At 45.7% G+C, this 19,713-nt stretch overlaps 1 protein-coding gene across 8 annotated transcripts in view; it reads right to left on the minus strand.

Annotated features, from left to right (window-relative positions):
* Scn8a (sodium voltage-gated channel alpha subunit 8) overlaps nucleotides 1-19,713 on the minus strand; it is a 184,150-nt gene that overhangs the window by 60,059 nt on the left and 104,378 nt on the right. For 4 of the 8 annotated variants that reach the window (XM_037197355.1, XM_028874539.2, XM_028874542.2 and 1 more), the window contains exon 12: nucleotides 11,964-12,320. In XM_037197355.1, coding sequence (XP_037053250.1) covers nucleotides 11,964-12,320 — 357 coding nt within the window. Of the gene's footprint in view, nucleotides 1-11,933; nucleotides 12,321-19,713 lie in introns of all 8 variants that reach the window. The other 4 variants (XM_028874541.2, XM_028874535.2, XM_028874538.2 and 1 more) reach the window with 1 other exon arrangement.

Raw genomic sequence — 19,713 nt, forward strand, 5'->3', positions numbered from 1 at the left:
AGCCCACCAGGAGGTGGATAGGCAAGACCCCAAGACCACAGACCCAGGAATGTCTTTTGCTTCTGCTGTGCCTTCCCATATCTGCTGTATCTTTCTCTGGTATCTGGCATAGTGTGAATGGGTGTGGGGAGATCCCCACTGCCTGTAATGTAGTGTGTTTATCTCTTGGATACATCCTGTTCTACTGGGCATTTTCACCTGTGGATTATTAGGAAGATGATTTCTTTCCTAACTGTACTGTCTAACTGATAATAATAATAATGTTAGTTTAGAGTTTTGATGATAAAAAAAATCTAACAAGGAAGTGCCACTCTGCTAGAACACATGAGCTTCTACTGAGGAGCCCTATAGACTGTGGCTTAGGTTAACGATTAAGAAAAACAACTGAGTTCCAGTGGCCCAGCTAGTTTAAATTCTTTTAACCTTAGTGTTGGGAGATGTGTTCACAGGTTTCAGAGTTGTCACAGCTGAAACAAAGCTCTGAGAATAACTTAGACTAAGATGTTTTTGTCCAATAGCTTTGAGGTGAAAAATCCAAGAAGATAATCTAAAGTCTTAGAAAGGCACACAGTTGAGTGAGGAACTCTTTAAGGTCAGGGAACAAGAACAAAACAGCCCAATTATTACTAGCTGACACACTTTTCTTGCTAGGATTGGCTGATGACCAAAGGTGATGATTAATTCCTTGTACCCATTTTTTTTTACCTCAATCTCTTGATATTAAAAAAAAAAAAACTATTGATAAGTGTGTATGCACCCCAAAGATTTAAAATAGAGTAAATTGATTCTTTTTTTCATATATAAAAGTTTAGGCTTGTGATTCCTTAAAGATTCCTTATAAGATTACCTTTCAAGATAATAAAGTAATTGGCCCTTTCTTTGTAACTGTAAAACTCAGCTTGCCAGCAAAAGACCTGACTAAGAAGAACACCTTACTTGCTTACACAATTACTCTATAACAAATTGCTTGGGTATGAATGTACGTGGGTTCTTGGGATAATTTGTTTTCACCTGTAATACAAAAAATGTTTAATCATGTAAGGGATATAGAAAACATGCTGTTTTTTACTTGTATTCATTATAATTATTCACTTGAAAAATAATGTAACCACATTGTAGTTTTTATATTGCCTGAAAGATTTTGCTGGGGTATATAAGCTGGAAGAAAAAGAATAGAGAGAGAGAGTTAAAATGGGCTAGAAGGAAAATATCAAGAATGAGAACAGGAATAGAGAATGCAGAAGAATAAAGAAAATGTCTGAAGGAAACCATCAAGAGTGTGTGTCTTTCTCCCTTAACCCCATCAGATAAAAAACATGTAAGACATACAGATTCTGTGGATTCCCTTTGAGCCCTGCACTGCTGGAGGCTGGTCCCCCAGGCAGTGATAAAGATCAGATAAACAATTTAAACAGACCTATAAACCCTAAGGAAATAGAAATGGTCATTAAAAGTCTCCCGACCAAAAAAGCCCAGGCTCAGATGGTTTTAGCACAGAATTCAAAGCATAGACCTTCAAAGAGGAGTTAATGCCAATACTGTTCAAATTATTCTACAAAATAGAAACAGAAGAAACACTGCCCAGTTCTTTTTACAAGGTCATAGTTACCCTGATACCTAAACCACACATAGACCTAACAAAGAAAGAAAATTACAGATTAATTTCCCCTATGAACATAGATACAAAACTTTTCAATAAAATACTTGCAAACTAAATACAAGAATATATAAAAAATATCATTTATCATGATCAAGGAGGCTTTATCCCAGAAATGCAGGGATGGTTCAACATACATAAACTGATAAGTGTAATCTACCATATAGACAGATTGAAAGACAAAAACCACATGCTCATCTCATTAGATGCAAAGGCCTTTGACAAAATCTAGTACCCATTCATGATAAAAGTCCTGGAGAGATTAGAGATACAAGGGACATATCTCAATATAATAAAGTCAATTTATAGCAAGCCCACAGTCAATATCAACCTAAATGGAGAGAAACTCAAAGCATTTCCACTAAAATCAGGAACAAGACAAAGTTACCCACTCTCTCCAGATCTATTTGATTGCAGTACTTGAAGTCTTGGCAGTAAGTCGACTGAAGGAGATCAGAACCTCAACATAAAACAAGACACACTGAACCTGACAGAAGAGAAGGCAGTGAATAGTCTGCACTCGGCGGCACAGGAGGAGACTCTCTGAACACAGCACTGACAGCACAGGCACTAAGATCAACAGTTAGTACATGGGACCTCACCAAAGTGAGGGGCTTCTGCACAGCAAAGGACGCCATCCTCCAGACAAAGGGGCAGCCTGCAGAATGGGGAAAGAGTCTTCGTTTTTTACCAACTAAAGAATTAAAAATCTGGATATCAAGAAAACAAGCCAATTAAAAATAGAGGGCAGATCTAAACAGAGTTCTCAAAAGAAGAAACACTGAAAGAAATATTCGACATCCTTAGTCATCAGGAAAATGAAAATCAAAACTACTTTGAGATTTCATCTTACGCCAGTCAGAAAAGCCAATAACACAAATGACAGCTCATGCATGTGAGGATGTGGGGTTAGGGAACACTCATCCATTGCTGGTGGGACGCCAACTTGTTCAGCTGCTGTGAAAGCAGTGTGGTGGTCCTCAGGGAGCTGGGACTAGATCTCCTTCAAGACCCAGTTACAGTGCCCAGGCACATACCCAAAAGATTCTACCTCTGCCTTAGTCAGGGTGTCTATTGCTGTGAAGAGACACCATGACCACAGCGACTCTTATAAAGGAAACAGTGAATTGGGGTGGCTTGTTTACAGTGTCAGAGGTTTGGTCCATTATCACCATGACAGGGAGCAGGGTGGTGTGCAGGCCGACATGGTGCTGGTTACATCTTGACCAGAAGGCAGCAGGAAGTCGACTGACAGACACACTGAGGGAAGCTTGATCAAAAGAGACCTCAAAGCCCGCCCCCCAGGGACATACTTTCTCCAAAAAGCCACACCCACTCCAAGTCCGCACCTCTTAATAGTGCCACACCCTATGAGATTTCAGGGGCCAGTTACATTCACACTACCACAATATCCTATCACAGAGACACTTGCTGGGCAATGTTCATTGCTGCTCTATTCAGAACAGTCAGAAACAGACTAGATTCTATTAATGGACAAATGGGTAAAGAAAATGTGGTGCACCAACACATTGGAATATTATTCAGCTGTTAAAAAATGGAATTATGAAATTTGAAAGTAAATGGATGGAGCTAAAAAAAAAAAATCATCCTGAATGAGGTAATCCAGATTCCAAAAGACAAATATTGTATGTATTCATTTATATGAGGATATTAGCTGTTAAGTCTTCAACAACCAGGCTACAGTCTATATAACTACAGAGGTTAGGTATAGAGTAAGGTTGGGGGGGGGGAATTGGATCACCCTAGGAAGGGGAAATAGAGAGTTATGGATGGAGTGAAAGCGGGAACTGGAATAGAAGGATCAAACAGGAAGGGGAAGGAAGGAGGGAAGTCAGGGAGGGAGTGGGGGTGGGGTAGCTAAAATGAAGAGCCATTTGAGGGGTCCTGTGGAAACCTAACACAGTGGAAGCTTCCTCAAATATAAACATGTATTAAAGTGATCTAAACGGAATTGCCAAGTAACGGGGAGATGGAGGCCCAACTGGACGTCTCTCATTACCAAATGAAGCTCCCAGTACTGGGAATGGGTTATATCTAATCTAATTGTGGGCCAAAGGGGCTCCATGGGAAGGCCAAAACAACCTAGGCTGTTGCCAAGGCTACTGGCTGCCCTCCACCATCTGATGGTAAGGTCCTTTTGCTAAAGACAACGCTCACACAACTCACCGAACGTGGAGAAGTCAAGCTGCTGTCCGTCTAGAGCTTTCACCCCTGTGGGCGAGTGTTCATAGTGTTGGAAGATACTCTGCATGCCGCCAAAGGAGGGAGGTCAACACCAGTCCAGCTACAAACCCTCCAATCTACAGCGGTGGCCTACGTGCGAGGTACATGCTATGGCAATCCTGGCACAAAGCTTATGAGGCTGACCAATCAGTGTCTGCCTGGATCTCAGGCTCATTTCATGAAATGAAACCCATCCCTCATACTGCTTAGGTGGCCAAGAACCTGAGACTGGATAGGCCAGGGACCTAGGGGAAAGCCAAATACTACTGTCCTACTAAAGGAATGTGGCAACAAAATGAATCGTAACAACATCTATTACACTCATAGGTCAGTGTCTTGCTCAGCCATCATCAGCATCCTCCTGCAGTAGATGGGAACAAATACAGCGACCCACTGCTGGACAATGTGCAGAGAGTGGGAGACCTCAGAACTCCAAGTCCTGAACCGGTTGTTTCCATCAATTCCCTCCCTTCAGGGCTCAGGGAACCCTGTGAACAGGAGCTGGAAAGACTGTAGGAGCCAGAGGGGACGGAGGACACCAGGAAACAAGGCCTCTAGACACAGCAGGACAGATGCACACAGGAACTCACAGAGACTGTGGCAGCAGACACGGGACCTCTGCAGGTCGGCCTCATGGGGTCCCAGTGCTGAGAGGGGAAGAGGACACAGACCTCACCCAGGAGCTCGCCCAAGGCTCCAAGTGATAACTGCTCACAAATGAAAAACTCTCTTCTCCAAGAGTCTTACTGCATACACAAACCACTCCTTAGGGCAGGCCCATGCCCAGTAGTAGGTGGCCAACACAAAAGGAACTCAATAGCATTTTTGGAGGGTCTTTGCCTCATAATGCTTTGTGAGGGCTTTATCTAAGTATGCTTTTGTTCTGTTCTGTTTTGACCTTACAGGTCCTTTGTGTGTATGTTATAGTTTCCAGGTTTATGTTTCTATGGGATTTCTGTGTGTGTGAATGTGTGTGTGTCTGCATCTGTATATGTTTCTTGAGCTTTTTTCTTGTTTTATCCTATTCTGGTTTGTTTTTATTTTGTAATTTCATCATTAGTTGTTGTTTTTTTTTAAAGATGCTTGTTTATCTCCTAATGAGAGAAAGAAAAGATGTGGATTTGGGAGGTGGGGAGGTAGGCAGGATGTGGATTTGGGAGGTAGGGAGGTAGGCAGGATGTGGATTTGGGAGGTGGGGAGGTAGGCAGGATGTGGATTTGGGAGGTGGGGAGGTAGGAGGAGTTGGGGAGGGAAGCCATAATCAGAATAGATTGTCTTTTAAAAAAAATCTATTTCAATTAAAAAAGAAGAAGAAGACTCATAGCAAGCTTATTTGTATTAGCTGCAAAGTGGAGACAAGTTGAATTATGTGTCATATTTATGGACTGAAACACCACCTGGCTGTAATGAACTACACACCTGGATATATCTTAAAACAGAAACACCTTGTTGACTGAAGGAAGCTGAATCAAAAACAGGTATTTCACGAGTCTACACCATGAAAGGGAACTAAGCTACCGTAAGACCAATCAGAGGCACTGCCTGGAGTTCAGGAGGCGCCTCAGGGGAGGGCGGAGTCCTAACATAGAGAGTGCTGGAACAATCCTTGGCTGTCGGACAGTCCCTCCACATCCTTTCAAACCAGCGAACAGTGGAACGCTTTGACAAGGAATATGGGCCGCAGAGTATGTGACGAAGTAGTCACTGTTACGTGAATTACAGAACAGTCAAGGCCAACCAAAGGAAGGACGCGGGCTGTAAATTCAGACTGTGCTACAGTCACTTGCTGCCATTTGTATTCTGTCAGAGACTCAGGCATGCCGAGAAGTGGGGTGCCTCACTGGGCAGAGAGCGGGCTCCTGATGTGCCGATTCCAGGCCAGGGCCACTGGCACAGGAAGCTGCTGGCTGAGAAACTGGGGGCAGAACGGCCCACGTGACTGACTGCGGTGTATGACCAGTTTACTCTGGTAAAGCTGGACCTTAGCAGCAACTGAGGCAAGAATTCAGGGAGTAGTCAATGAGGCTGGCTCCCTGGGCTGTCTGTCATAATCCAGGGGCTTGAGTCCTTTGGCCAATCACAGCTCTAAGTTCTCACATGCAATCTGTCACTGTCCACTTGCAGATAAAGACTCCAGTGTTTTATCCACTCAGACTGACTGAGAGGTGGAGGCTCCATCTCCGACGACGACATCAACTCAGACTGAAACTGCCCAACAACATCTGTGCCCGTCAGCAGTCACTCCTGACTCCACTCTCCACTAGACTGCCAATCAAAGCCGACTTCTACCCCTGTGGATTTGCCTCTTTTCATTAAATGGAGTCGTATAATAATCTTTTACAATTGGCTGCTTCACTCGGTCTATCTCTGTGTTCCATCCATGGTACATACAACCTCGTTCCCCTTAACAGTCGAACAACCCCTTTTCGTGGTGCTGGAACGCCTGTTGTCCATCAGGTGATGAACATTTGGGTGTTCTGCTTTCCGATCACTACGACTGTGAATATCCATGTATCCGTGTTGTGTTAACACGCTTCAGTTCTCTTGTGTGTGTACCAGGATCACAAGACAACGCTATGCCACTTTCTGAGCAACGTTACACCCTCAGGAGCAATGGTTGGCTGCTGCTTCTACAGTCAGACCACAGACACCGATGGATGGGAGATGGCTCCAGGGAAACCAACTTTTTTTTTTTTAGACAGGGTTTCTCTGTGTAGCCTTGGCTGTTCTAGAACTCGCTCTGTAGACCAGGCTGGCCCCAAACTCACAGAAATCCGCCTGCCTCTGCCTCCCAAGCTCTGGACTAAATGTGTATGCCACCAGCACCGCCCAGCAGGTAAAGTAGCTTTATAATGGGCTTACCTCCTAGGGCTCTGCTAGGGATTCTGGGAAGTGACCCATGCTAGAAGCTGCAGTCAACTCTATCACTTGGGAGTTGAGAGTCACTGGGCTGGGGGAGGGGGGTGGATTGTTGACCTCTGGGCGTTGGTCAGGCACTGTGGTACACATCTGTAAACTCAGTCCTTGGAGGACGGAGGATCGTGAGCTCAAGGCTTGGGTTACACAGTGAGACCCCATCTAAAAGAAGGTAAAGGAGTCTAGAATTCCAGCTCAATGAGCTCAGTGCTTCCCCAGCATACATATGATCTCAGAATCCCAGGAACACACCACCACCACCACAACCACAACCAACCCTAAACTCAGCATAAGTTAGCTCCATCCCTCCTAACCCAAATCCGAAGTCTCTCAGGGTGCCTGGCTACTGGCGTCCAGCCTCCTGAACTGCAGGCCTTCCCATGGAGACACTGCTACTTCTGTAAGTGGCCGGTTCTGCCCACATTTCTCCAGATCTGCCCAAGGAAGCTCCCACTTCATAAGATTCTAAATTCCTCTCACAAGGAATTCACAACTGAACTTCATCTGCCAGGTGCTTTCTTAGAACCATTACACCATCAACCCAATCTCCCATTCAAACATTTCTACAGTTCTTGCAGGGTTCTGCTTTGGAATAAGTCTATAATAATCTCTTTTTCTCAAAGGACCTTTATAGTCTTAGAAGGAGCCCCACCCTTCCTAAGTCAGGCCACTCAATTCTTCTATCCTTGGGGCTAAAAGAGCGAGAAGGGAGCATGAAAACCACATGGGGAGATACAGGCTCTATGAACACCTCAACACCAAGGTCGGCACATCTAACCTTCACAGTAGCCCACAGCAAAGGCCCTCATCTGCTGCTTTCTTGTTTTTGACATTGTTGTTTTACAGAGAAGAAAATGGGCCAAAGGATCTAGTTTCCCAGAGTCACATGAGTAAACGGGGAACCTGGGCTTTAGAGTCAGGACACATGGTAGAGAAAGCTTTGCATCCATGTCCTAACTCTCCCTACTGTGGAATCCGGGACAGGCTGCTTAACTAACAATGAAGACAATAGCCGCAGCCCTCTCTCGGGGAGATAAAGCTTGGGCATTTGCAATCTGCCTCAACAGATTTCGGTGTTACATGGGATTTCTGGGTGCTGGTGGCACCTGTGTTCTTTATGAGAAAGCAAAGATTCTAAGTTACTTTTCCAGTTCAGAGAGAAAAATCTCCTCCTCCTATGCTTCAGCAAAAAACAAGTGTAAAAATTCCTGAACTGCGGAAAAAAAATCATTATTCAACACCAACCCCATAATTAATGAGGGTGTGAATGTTTTTCCGAGACACCTATGATATGTCTCAAGTCTTCTTAAAAAATTATTATTTATTTTATGTGTACGGCTGTTCCCTGCATGCATGCCTGTGCAGTATGTGCACGCAATGCCTGCAGAATCCAGAAGAGGGCATCAGATCCCCGGGAACTGGAGTTACAGATGGTTGTGAGCCACCATGTGGGTGCTGGGAATTGAACTCAGGACCTCTGGAAGAGCAACTGGTGCTCTTAACCTCTGAGCCGTCTCTCCAGCCCCCTTCCTTTTGTTGTTTTAAGCAGAGTACTGCATTTCTTAACTGAACTAAGAACAAAAGTGCACATGTGATGTCCTAAGCAAGGACACTGGTGTGCCACCGGCGGTGGCTCCTATTCCAGTCCATGAAGCGTGAGTCCGTGTGAGACAGGTTCATTCTCGGCTGTAGGCACAATCCAACATGTCTAACAGTAGGGTCACTATAGCTCAGCCCAAAGAGGCGGTGACTATTTATTGGGTCTAGGCTGCCAGACGAGTAGTTAATACCTTAAAGCTCATAATTAAAATGATAATGTTTAACATAAAAGTATTAATATGCCATTTTAAGAAAAGTAAGTATTTCTCCAGCTTTGCAAAGAAGCTAATAGTCTAGCTGTCAGAAAGATCTCTTGGGCTTTAGGAGACCTTGGTTCACGTTTCACTTATACATACACATACACAAGTTACCAAATCTTTCTCTGAGGACAGAAATGACCTGCTTCACAGAGTGGTCACAAAAATTGAGCGGTAGTAAGGTGTGGTGGCATGTCTGTAGGCCCAGTGCTAGGAGGGTGAGGCGGCAGGATATTGATTCAACACCATCCTGGGTTACACACTGAGAACAAGGCCAATTGGAACCACACCGGGAACCTTGTTTCAAAACAAGCAACCAAACAAACAAAACCCAAGGGCTAGAAAGAAATGTAGCTCAGTCATAGAGCACTCGCTCAGAATGTGCAAGGTCTTGGGTTAGACGTCCAGTATCACACACAAAATATGGGCAGCTGTAGATACATAAATAAGAAAATCACAAGGAAGGGAAAAATAACCAATAACTTCTCATCCCAAAGGCAACTTCTCTGACCTTCCCCTCTATGTCTGTCTTTATGTGGATTTGACCGTATCCTCCAGAGCCGATGCATCCTACTTTGTCTGGTTCTTCATGGGCTGTTAATGCAACTGACCCATTTTCCCACACCATAAACAACCAGCCCTAACTGAAGCATTATGGCTTCTAATAAAACAGTGTTGCTGGTTATGAAGACGCTGACAATGATATGCTCTTGCCTACTGCCTCTTCCTGTCACGTTGGAGCTCTGATCTCCTGGCCTTGGGACCTCCATTCTATCACCATTATCACTCAGGGCCACTTAAAGAACCTCCTAAGTGCCTATTGTGGTACCAGACACTAGGCTCCTCCAAAGGCCCCCAGGAGGAACTCTGTAGGCCGCGGTACAGAGGAAATGAAGCTGTACTCCACAGCCATCTGCTTAACTGAACCTAAAAAATTTTCCCCACACAGTACGACAGAAGCCACTCACCAAACCAAACCTAAGCAAACCCAACCCAACCCAACCAAACCCAACCCAACCAAACCTAACCAAGTACAACCAAACCAAACCCAACTCAACCAAACCTAACCAAGCACAACTCAACCAAACCTAACCAAACCCAACTCAACCAAACCTAACCAAACACAACCCTACCAAACCTAACCAAGCACAACCCAACCAAACCTAACCAAACACAACCAAACCTAACCAAGCACAACCAAACCAAACCTAACCAAACACAACCAAACCTAACCAAGTACAACCAAACCAAACCTAACCAAATACAACCAAACCTAACCAAGCACAACCAAACCAAACCTAACCAAACACAACCAAACCTAACCAAGCACAACACAACACAACCTAACAACCTAACCAAACCCAACCTGGCCAAATCCAACCAAATCTTACCAAACCAAGCCTAACCAAACCCAAGCCAACTCAATAAAACCAAACCCGAGCTGAGCCAACTGTCAGGACATCGCATCCCTTTTCTTTGGGGAAAACATCAGCTTTGTTATTTGGCTTATAAATCATAAGCCTCCCAGTACAACAAAATTCAGCTCTGAATATTTGCATTTTTGAGCTGCCCCAACGGTACCACCACATGACCTATCCTGACTTTCCACTGATACCAATTCTTGTTTGTTTTCCCAGAGTCTTTAACTATCTAGGTATAAAGCCCACAATTTACCCTAGGAATGAAAATCAATACAAAAATAAGTGTAATATAATGGTGATATCTTTGTTTGTTTTGGCCGGCTCTCTGGGCTGGAGGACTTGAGTCACATTCATCATTAGTTGTCATCATAACTTAAATAATCAGGTCTCCAAAAGGGCAACAGCCAGCTAGCTCAGCGAATAGAGACCATGTTAGAACTAACTGGAGGAAGAGGACTGGGTCTTCAGAGGATAACACTTCTAAAAATAATCTATAGGCTGGTCTAGAGGGGTAGCTCAGTGGGGGAGGTTTGAGCCCCTATGGAGAAGACCCTGGTCGGATCCCAGCACCAAATTCAACAGCCACGACACAGAAAGAAGGGGACATCTGCAGCTCGTAAGAATCTACGGGACATGGCACTGTCCTTTTAAAGGAAAGAGAGATGAGGCAACCTCAGACACATTCAAACTCACTTGAACTTTTTTCTTTTCCATTTTCTTCCACCTAGTGTGTGGTGCTGGAGAGGAAACCCAGGGCCGGCTGCACGCCAAATGCCTTGTCTTCCATTAAGCTACACATGCCAGGCCTATCTTGTGGATTGTTATCTGTACAGCCAACAACTGCCCTAAAGTCCTAATACAGATCACTCAGAAATATTTCACCCCCCATTATCCAGTTCTTTCACACATGCGTCATGCTAATTAAAGGGCTGCTGTCCTCATGCGGTTAGACACTGAGTGGTTAGAACGACGGACGCATGCCGCCTCAGGGCTCACACCAGCTGCAGAGGCATGGGAGACCTTCACGAGTTGGAGGTGGGAATGGTTAGGATTACTGAGGTATAGTAACTGAAAACCTTAAAAAGAGCTTAGAATTTAAAGAAACGCTAAGACATGGCTTTTCCCAAAGAGGGGACCTTTGAGCCCCTAGACAAACGATTCTCTAAAGCTATCATGCCTACTGCTCCCGAGCCTGAAAACTCATCTTCGGCTTCCCTTGCCTCCCTCCCCCCAACCTCCCACTTCCCCCTCTCCTCACTTCTTCCCATCCTGATCCTTTCTGAGACTCTGGGTCCAGTGCTCTCTTGGTCTCAACCGCTGGCCTCGCTCGCCTGGTACAACCTCTACCCCAACATACTGCATGAATAATCCTCTTTGGAAAAATCACATCTCATCCTTGTAGAGAGGCAGAAAATTACTCAAAAAATAGTATTTTAAAAAATAGAAGCAGTAAGGTCTTTAAATTCGAAGCTGTTTTCCTAGTAGGAAGGGACGACGGAAGAGAAGCAATGACTTCAGATTGGCTCAGACTAGGTCGCTGGTGGTGGCAACCGGTCAGTTTCATTCCATCACAGCGGGGGTGGGGGGGCAGATTTACCCAGGTGGAGGGGAAGAGAAAGGGGTTAAATAAAAGGAGCCCCGGAAACAAGGAAGGCGGGGCAGGAGGAAAGGAAGCAAAGTCTAAAGGAAAGGAGCAAGGGGAGATTACGGGGAGTAAGGGGCCGATGGGAAGGAGGGCGGGGCAGGGGCGTTAATCAGAATGGAGGGCAGCCCCAGAGGCGGGCGGGTGCAGGAGCAGAGACTGCCATGCCTAGCCTGGTCCACTGTGTACTTCCTTACGCTGTCCGTAGCTGCCTTATCTATTTTCACCTCAGGCAGGAGCCGCCCGATGTGCGAGCCGGGCCCGATGAGCGACACCACGCCGTTGCAGTCCACCGTGCTGTTGCGCTTGACGCTGCGCCGCAGGCTGGGGAAGATGCGCGACGAGCGGCTGCACTGGCTGTAGCCGCTGTAGCCGCTGTAGCTGCTGCGGCGCTCGCGGGCCCGGATCGGGATGAACAGCGAGTCGCGCCGGCCCTCGCTCTCCTCCACCGTGCTGTGCTCGTCGTCCGCGAACTCGTTCTCCGAGCCGGGGTCTCGGAACCGCCCGGGGCCCCGGAAGCTGAAGATGCTGCTTTTGCTGTTGTGGCGGGAGAGGAAGGGTGAGCCCGGGATGCTCAGCAGCGACTGAGAGAGGGCAAGGGAGAGAGAAAGAGAGAGAGAGGGAGAGAGTGTGAGACCAGCCAGCAGCCCGACGCACCCCTGCAGGTCTATTACCCTGCATCAATTAACTCTTAATCACATCCCGCGCCCCCCACACCCGGAATCATGGCTGCCCATCTAGCCTGCACACAAATAACAGGATTTTTGTTTGTTTGTTTGTTTTTGGTATGTGTTTACTACCAGCTCTCACAGAAAGTGCTTTTAAACAGTGCCCAAGACTCCACAGCGGGTCTAGCAAAAGTCGTTGGAGGCGCCAGCACCTCTGGCCCTCTCTCCATGTGTACCTGTCTGGAGCTCTGATACCACCACAAAATGCCGCGGTTTAGTCAGCTGGCACGTGATACAAACCTCCTCCACTTTGAAGTCAACATCTTTTAAAATCAGAATTGTAAGTGGTTGTGAATAATTTATTTCCTAATTCAGTTAGTTGTAAATTACATAATTCCCAGCACTCACATTTTCAAGTAAGACTCTTTATCAAGTTTTTCATTTCTTTTTATCCTTTTTATCAACACATACTCTTATTGCACATTTCCTCCAAAATTTTATGAAAGTGAATTTTTATGCTTAAATGTGTTTTACTGGTTACCACTGAATACTGCTCTGCATCAAAAAATTATAAATAGGCAACCTTAAAACTTTTTCTGTGATGATGAGTCCCGAAGATATTCTTCAAATTCTCTCATATTCAGTTTTTATTGTAATTTTATGAATGTAATTGATCACACTACACACGCAGTATACACTTGACAAGCAGGTGACTTAAAGGCAGTTATTAACTGATGAGATGGCTATTTTTCATTGTGCTTACTGTTTGCTGACGGGATTACTTATGAGTAGAAGGAGACAGGGCTCACCCACGCCCATCCTATAATAATCCATTTTAAGTGTTGGGAAGCTTTATCCATGCAAATATAATCTTGGAAAGAATTGTGTTATAATGTCATTCAATTCTTTGAACTCTTTCCAAGTTATACGCCAAAACCCACACGGCAAACCAGTCAGATGTAGTAGAAGGATCTGTCAGCTGGCAAATCCACTCCCCTTTGCATCCTGTTGAGAGCAGGGAACTTGCTAGCCCATGGACATGCTACCTGGCTGGAAGCAGCCCCTTCCCCGACCGCCGAGGCCCCCAGGAAGTGTGTTATGAACAAGCCTGGGGACAATGGTTACTCTTTCTCCTAAGACAGCTAACACAGCAGAAAAGGGAACACTCAAAACCATGTTCTATTTCCATTACTGTCAGCATTTTAAAATAAAACCATTTTATCACAGTGCGTGCTTTAAATACGCTGATGAGTCTTAAGGGTGCAGACAGCCCCCTTAGTTTACTGGGAGTCTGCAACATGATCTAATTGACAAAGTGTTCTCGATGTCAAAGGAAGCGGTCATTTGGACTTGTTTTCATTTGAAAAAAAGTATGACCTCATTTTTTATTTGTGACATATGTGTTCCCCTCACAGTAACCCAGTCCTGAACTCACAACACGCCAGAACCTTCGTAATTACTGTACTCCTAACAGACACATAGAAGGAAGAGATGAACCGAGAAAGTCTCACAGAGGAGCTGGGGTTCCTGTGTTAGAGAACATTTTGTAGGCACCGATACATTCAATTTTCCTTTTATCTGGCATCCTTGAGGAAATGAACCATACAAGCAGCCTAGGATGAGAAGATGGAGCTTCTAAAAAGGGAAGTGGGGGGAACCATACACACCACACACACACACACACACACACACACACACACACACACACCACATATACACCACACACACATACCACATACACACACACACATACACCCACACCCCCACACACACCAACACACACACACACACACAGAGGGGACAGACACCGGGGAACTTTGGGCCACAGGGCTTGATCTCAGGCACAACTCTATATAGGTTAAAGGTTAGGGGATCCGGGTCCTGAAAACTGATAGATTGCAAAGTATTCCTGTGTTCCCAGGGAGAGGAAAGCCCAGCGTGAGAAGCACTTCTCTAAGAGAGCAGCTTGTTAAACGACTGACCCAGGACCATGCTCACTGCTCTGTGGGACTAGCTTTACCAAGTAAGGTTTTTGAGGGAACTTTCACAACTCAAAACTGCAACAGGAGCTTTGCCTTAGCGTTTAGGCCTAATGTTCTGCTAAGATGACGGCTGAGTCGACATACGTTCTCTGTGCTGTCAACAACGCATGCCTTTAATCCCAGCACTCAGGAGGCAGAGCCAGGCGGATCTCTGTGAGTTCAAGACTAGCCTGGTCTACAGCGCGAGATCCAGGACAGGTGCAAAGCTACACAGAGAAAGCCTGTCTCGAAAAACCAAAAAAAAAAAAAAATTCTATTTCTGGTTCTATGCTCGAGTGTCCCTAGCTCCCGTCTCTCCCTGTGACGGACAAAGCCCCCGTCCCTGGGATTGATGTTCTCTGAAGAACTCTATTCACCTGCTGTGTGGTCTTTTCCTGACTCGGCTCTAAGGAACCCACAAACTTCTGAAACCTGTCTGAATTTTGTCCCTGGAGCCACATGAAGAAACTCAGTCAGGGCTAGGGGTGCAGCCCAGGAACAGTGCTTGCCCAGGTTCTACCCGCACCACAAAAGTTTAAAAAAAAAAAAAAAAAAAAGGAGGAAAAGAAAAAGTAAAAAAGAAAGGAAATTAGAGTCATAGGTCCCTGCCACCTATGTGACGGAGATGCCACTGCGGACCACGTAGATGCCACACGCTGGCTGTGTGGAAGAGGCTGAGTTCAGCACCATCTCTCAGTAACCTCACTGTTCCACCCCACACCAACCCCGAGAGGGTTTGTGAGTGAGAGCTGGCACTGTACGGGCACACACGTGGTCAGCTCCTACACTTCCTTCTTCCAGTCTGTGCTGTCCACTGTGCACTGGATCAGGGCCTCTCTACTTCACTCCAGGCTTCCTGGGGCACCCTCCTCGGGTGACTGCTTCCTTCCCCTGAACCTGCTCTACTCACTGTGTGCGCTGAGCGCAACATTCACAGATCAATGCTAACACAAAACTTACTGGATTACAGTAGGACGGATGAACACTAGGAAATTTCATGGCAATTAACATTGTCATAACATCAGAGAATATGGTAATTTTTCTAGAAATTCATTGTTACGTTTTACAATAGTACCAGTGCATGAACAATTGGAAAAAATAGAAACTAGTCCTTCACCACAGACAGTTTGGTAAAAACGACTGGCTGGAAGATGGTGTCTTAAGATACAAAGATGAAACCTGGACATGCTGTCATCCCAGAACTGAGGAGGCCGAGGCAGGAGGATCACAGGTTTGTGATCCCGTTAGGCAATGACATCAAGACCCCGTCTCAACAGTAACAAGGACCACACTGAGAAGGCTTAGCACTTCTGTTGCAGACTGCTGCTCCACAATGTGGAGGGCCACATTGAGACGGCCTGGCTCCAGGAAGGAAGAGTCCAAGCAGGGGAGGCAGGTTTGAGAAAGCGCAAGGCTGGAGAGTCTGAAACAATGTGGGGTCTATGTGAGCTGTAGAGGGGTACTTAACCACTGGGCACTCAGCCCTAGAACGGTTTGGGGTGGGGAAATATTAGCTGATAAACACAGGGAATAGCTGGGGGCAGCGGCTTTGGGCTGGGTAAGTTACGGTAAAGGCACATTCAAAAGCGACTGTGAGTGGATAGAAGAGAAACCTAATAAACTGTGCAGAGGCACAAAAATCTGAGGGCCTCACTAGAAGGACAGACGGACAAACAAAAACAAGAGCATCTTTGCTATTTCCCACAGCCATCTCTGATAATCTGAACCCTGGACGGGCAGGCAAGCCTCCTCCAAGATGGACTGCATTTTCCTCAACTTCACTGCTTCCCTCAAATGTGCGCCAGGCAGGCAGCCCTCCTCCAGGACTCTCGCTCTCCACTGCCAGTACACGCCTCCTTCCCAGGGTGCAGCCTGCTGCTCTCCACGTCAGCTCCCTAACTCTGCACAGCACTCAGACCCCTCTCCAGGTGCATCGGCCTTTTTATTGTTAGATCTCCTTGGAAATCATCGACAAGCTCCTTAAGGGCACAATGCCTTTTTTTTTTTTTTTTAAATCTCTGTACCTCTTGGACTGCTTTGTATACAGTAGACATAACTAGATTACATGGCGTATAGTCTGATTACCACTGCAAAGTGGCCATGTCTCACTGACACTGTCTTGTGAGCTAATCGTCACCTAAAGAAAGACATTTTAGAGCCGGGTGTGGGGGCGCACGCCTTTAATCCCAGCACTCGGGAGGCAAAGCCAGGCGGATCTCTGTGAGTTCGAGGCCAGCCTGGGCTACCAAGTGAGTTCCAGGAAAGGCGCAAAGCTACACAGAGAAACCCTGTCTCGAAACAACCAAAAAAAAAAGACATTTTATTTGACAAAGAAATTTAATTCTATTTAATAAAAACCGATTGTCCCAAGGCCATGGCTCTATTAACTCCTAGGATCCAATCAGGTTTATGAAATGAGCAGGACTTACTTCTTATTTTCAAAATTCTTCTTTTCAACCAACTAAGTGCCCTGGCTCTTCTCTGATGGCCACACCATAGCTACTTAAGAAACGTGGCTTCTATAGATTTTTCTAGAAGAATAGCTCTTGGGTGCTCTGGACTTTATGGACGGACCCTGCATTCTCCACACAAATCTGTAGATACCTACAGGCTTGTGACCACTGGCTGTTTGAAATATAATAAATACATAAGTGGTTTTAAATTCTCTATTTCATTCTCCTCTCATGTTTCCTTTCCCTTAGCACAGTGATTCCTAAAATGTGATCTGAGGACTTCCAGTGGTCCCTGAGGTCTATCCAACCACCCTCCCTCCCAACCAGGTCAGAACTATTTGATGATAACACTGATAGGATAACTACTTTAATCATTCTTATTTTCTTATAAACATCCGAGGGAATACTGTGGGCTGATAATCTTTGCTATATTTGAAGACTTTTTAAGAGTTTTAATACTTTATTTCAACATTTGGAAGATCTTATAGCCAAGGGGTCCAAAGTTTGGCAAAGAATAATGCATGTTGCCATCATTCATGGTTTAAGAACTGTGGGTACAAGACAGCAAAGGACTTTAGCATATGAGCATGTGGAAGTTTAAAATACATGCACAAATAAGTATCTTTAAATTTTCTTAAATATAATTTCTAATAAGATAGATTAAAATGCTTTTTAAAAGGCAGTGTGGGCACTCAATCACTTGCACATTTACTTTGTGTGTGTGCTGTTGCACACGTGTGTGCTCTAACTCATGGGAATCCGGTTAGGTGAGTCCAGGAATTGAACTCTGGCAGTCCGCCTTGGTGGCCAGCTTCTTTACCACTGAGCCATCTCACCGATCCCTGACTAATTTAAAAGATATAAAGGTATTCTAAGACCATAAGGATCTGAAAGCCTCCGCAACAGGATAAACAGGCTTCACAAAACAAAAACACAGCTTCGACATCGTATTTATCAAACTGCCATGAACCACAAATGGAGAACAGTGAGACGGGAGCAGGAATATGGGAGATGTTGGAGGGACAGACGCATACCTGGATTGTGCTATGGAAAACTAAAAAAAAAATTGTTTGTTTGTTTTTCAAGACAGGGTTTCTCTGTGTAGCTCTGTCTGTCCTGGATCTCAGAGATCCACCTGCCTCTGCCTCCTGAGTGCTGGGATTAAAGGCGTGCACCACTACGGATAGCTAACTGAAAAATTCTTAAACCGTGTCTGAGCACCAGTGAGGAAAGATGGCTGGGGCATAAATTCTAGAGCAGAGGGAACTGAGTCCAAATCGTGGCTCTCGTGCCCGTTAGCGTCGTAACCTGAATACATTAGCAAGTCTCTCTAGGTCTCCTTTCCTTCAGGCCTTCTCTGCAGGCAGAGAAACTGCAGGCGGGTCTCAGGACAGAGTCTGCTGCCATGTGGGGCGTCTAAGTCCGAGCCCGTCTTGGCAGGCAGCCACGGCCTCGAGCAATCCTCCATTTTTCAAATGGAGAAATTAGAGGAAGTGAACCTTTTCATGCAAAGCAGGACATCTCAGAACCCAGTTTTATTTTCTAAGCGAGGGAGCAATCAATGTGACTCTGCTAAAGCCTGTAGATTAATCAGAGAGCATTCAATAGCCGAGCCTAGGATCAGGGAGGTATTCATTGTAGAGCGCAGTGATGTTCTCAAGACAAGGACAGAGCCACAACAGAGCTGCAATCACAGTCCCCAAAAGAGCAGGAGCAGGAGAAAGGGGATGAAGGTGACACTGAGGTGGCTGTCGGGGGCCGTGACGACGTTCTAGAGGGAGTGAAGTCAGGTTTCTACATGTCCAGCATCCATTTAGTCAACAGCATCTGAATGACAGTCATGGGTATAGAAGCTGACTTTAGACCTCGGTGGAAGAGAGGATGTGAACGTAAATAAATATGTAGATAGTGTATACAGACAGTAGAACACAACAAAGACACACACACAGCATGACGGAAAGATGGAGGAGAGACTACTGCTTCGGGTGAGGGAGTCAGGGGATGATTCCTCACCTCTTTCTGTGAAGGACAACTGTGATGTGGACATTCAAGGATGGGAGGACACTTAGGGCGTTCCCACACGAGGCGGAAAACAAGTGTCACCCATGAGAAGTATCGGGTGGCTCATTCTGGGTTAAGGACTGTGTCTGTCCCCATCACCCGAGGCTGTGACCTGTTCCCATGCTGCACTTCTCTCCCTAACCCGACTTTAGAGGCCGCTTTTGTCCCCATTATTAAAAAAAAATGCTTATTTTCATCTATACTCCTTTTTGTGTTTATTTATTTTGAAATTTTATTTTATGTGTGTGGGTGTTTGGCCTGTATGTATGTCTGTGTACTGTGTGCATGCCTGGTGCTGGTGGAGGCCAGAAGAGGGGGTGCTGGGAATCAAACCTGGGTCCCCTGGAAGAGCAGCCAATGATCTGAGGCACTGACCCCTCTCCACAGCTATGTGCATTGTTTCCTTTCTTTCGAGACAGGGTTTCTCTGTGGCCCTGGCTGTCCTGGAGCTCGCTCTATAGACCAGGCTGCCCTCAAGTTCAGAGATCCGCCTGCCTCTGCCTCCTGAGTGTTGGGATTAAAGGTGTGTGCCACTACACACACCTGTGTGCTGTTTTCTTGAGACAGGGTTTTGATATGTGGCCCATGTTGGCCTTGAATTTGGGATTCTCTTGCCTTAGGCATCTGAGTCATGGAATTACCAGTATGTGCCACCACATCCAGCTTTCACACATACTCTTTAAATCTAATTTATTGTCTCCACTTCACTCAGTACGGCACCCATCTTCACTCTGTATCAAATCCTGTCACTCAAGTCCTCAATGACTTCTCTGC

Source organism: Peromyscus leucopus, chromosome 20 (genome assembly GCF_004664715.2).
Source record: "Peromyscus leucopus breed LL Stock chromosome 20, UCI_PerLeu_2.1, whole genome shotgun sequence".
In the NCBI taxonomy this organism is placed as follows: Eukaryota; Metazoa; Chordata; class Mammalia; order Rodentia; family Cricetidae; genus Peromyscus; species Peromyscus leucopus.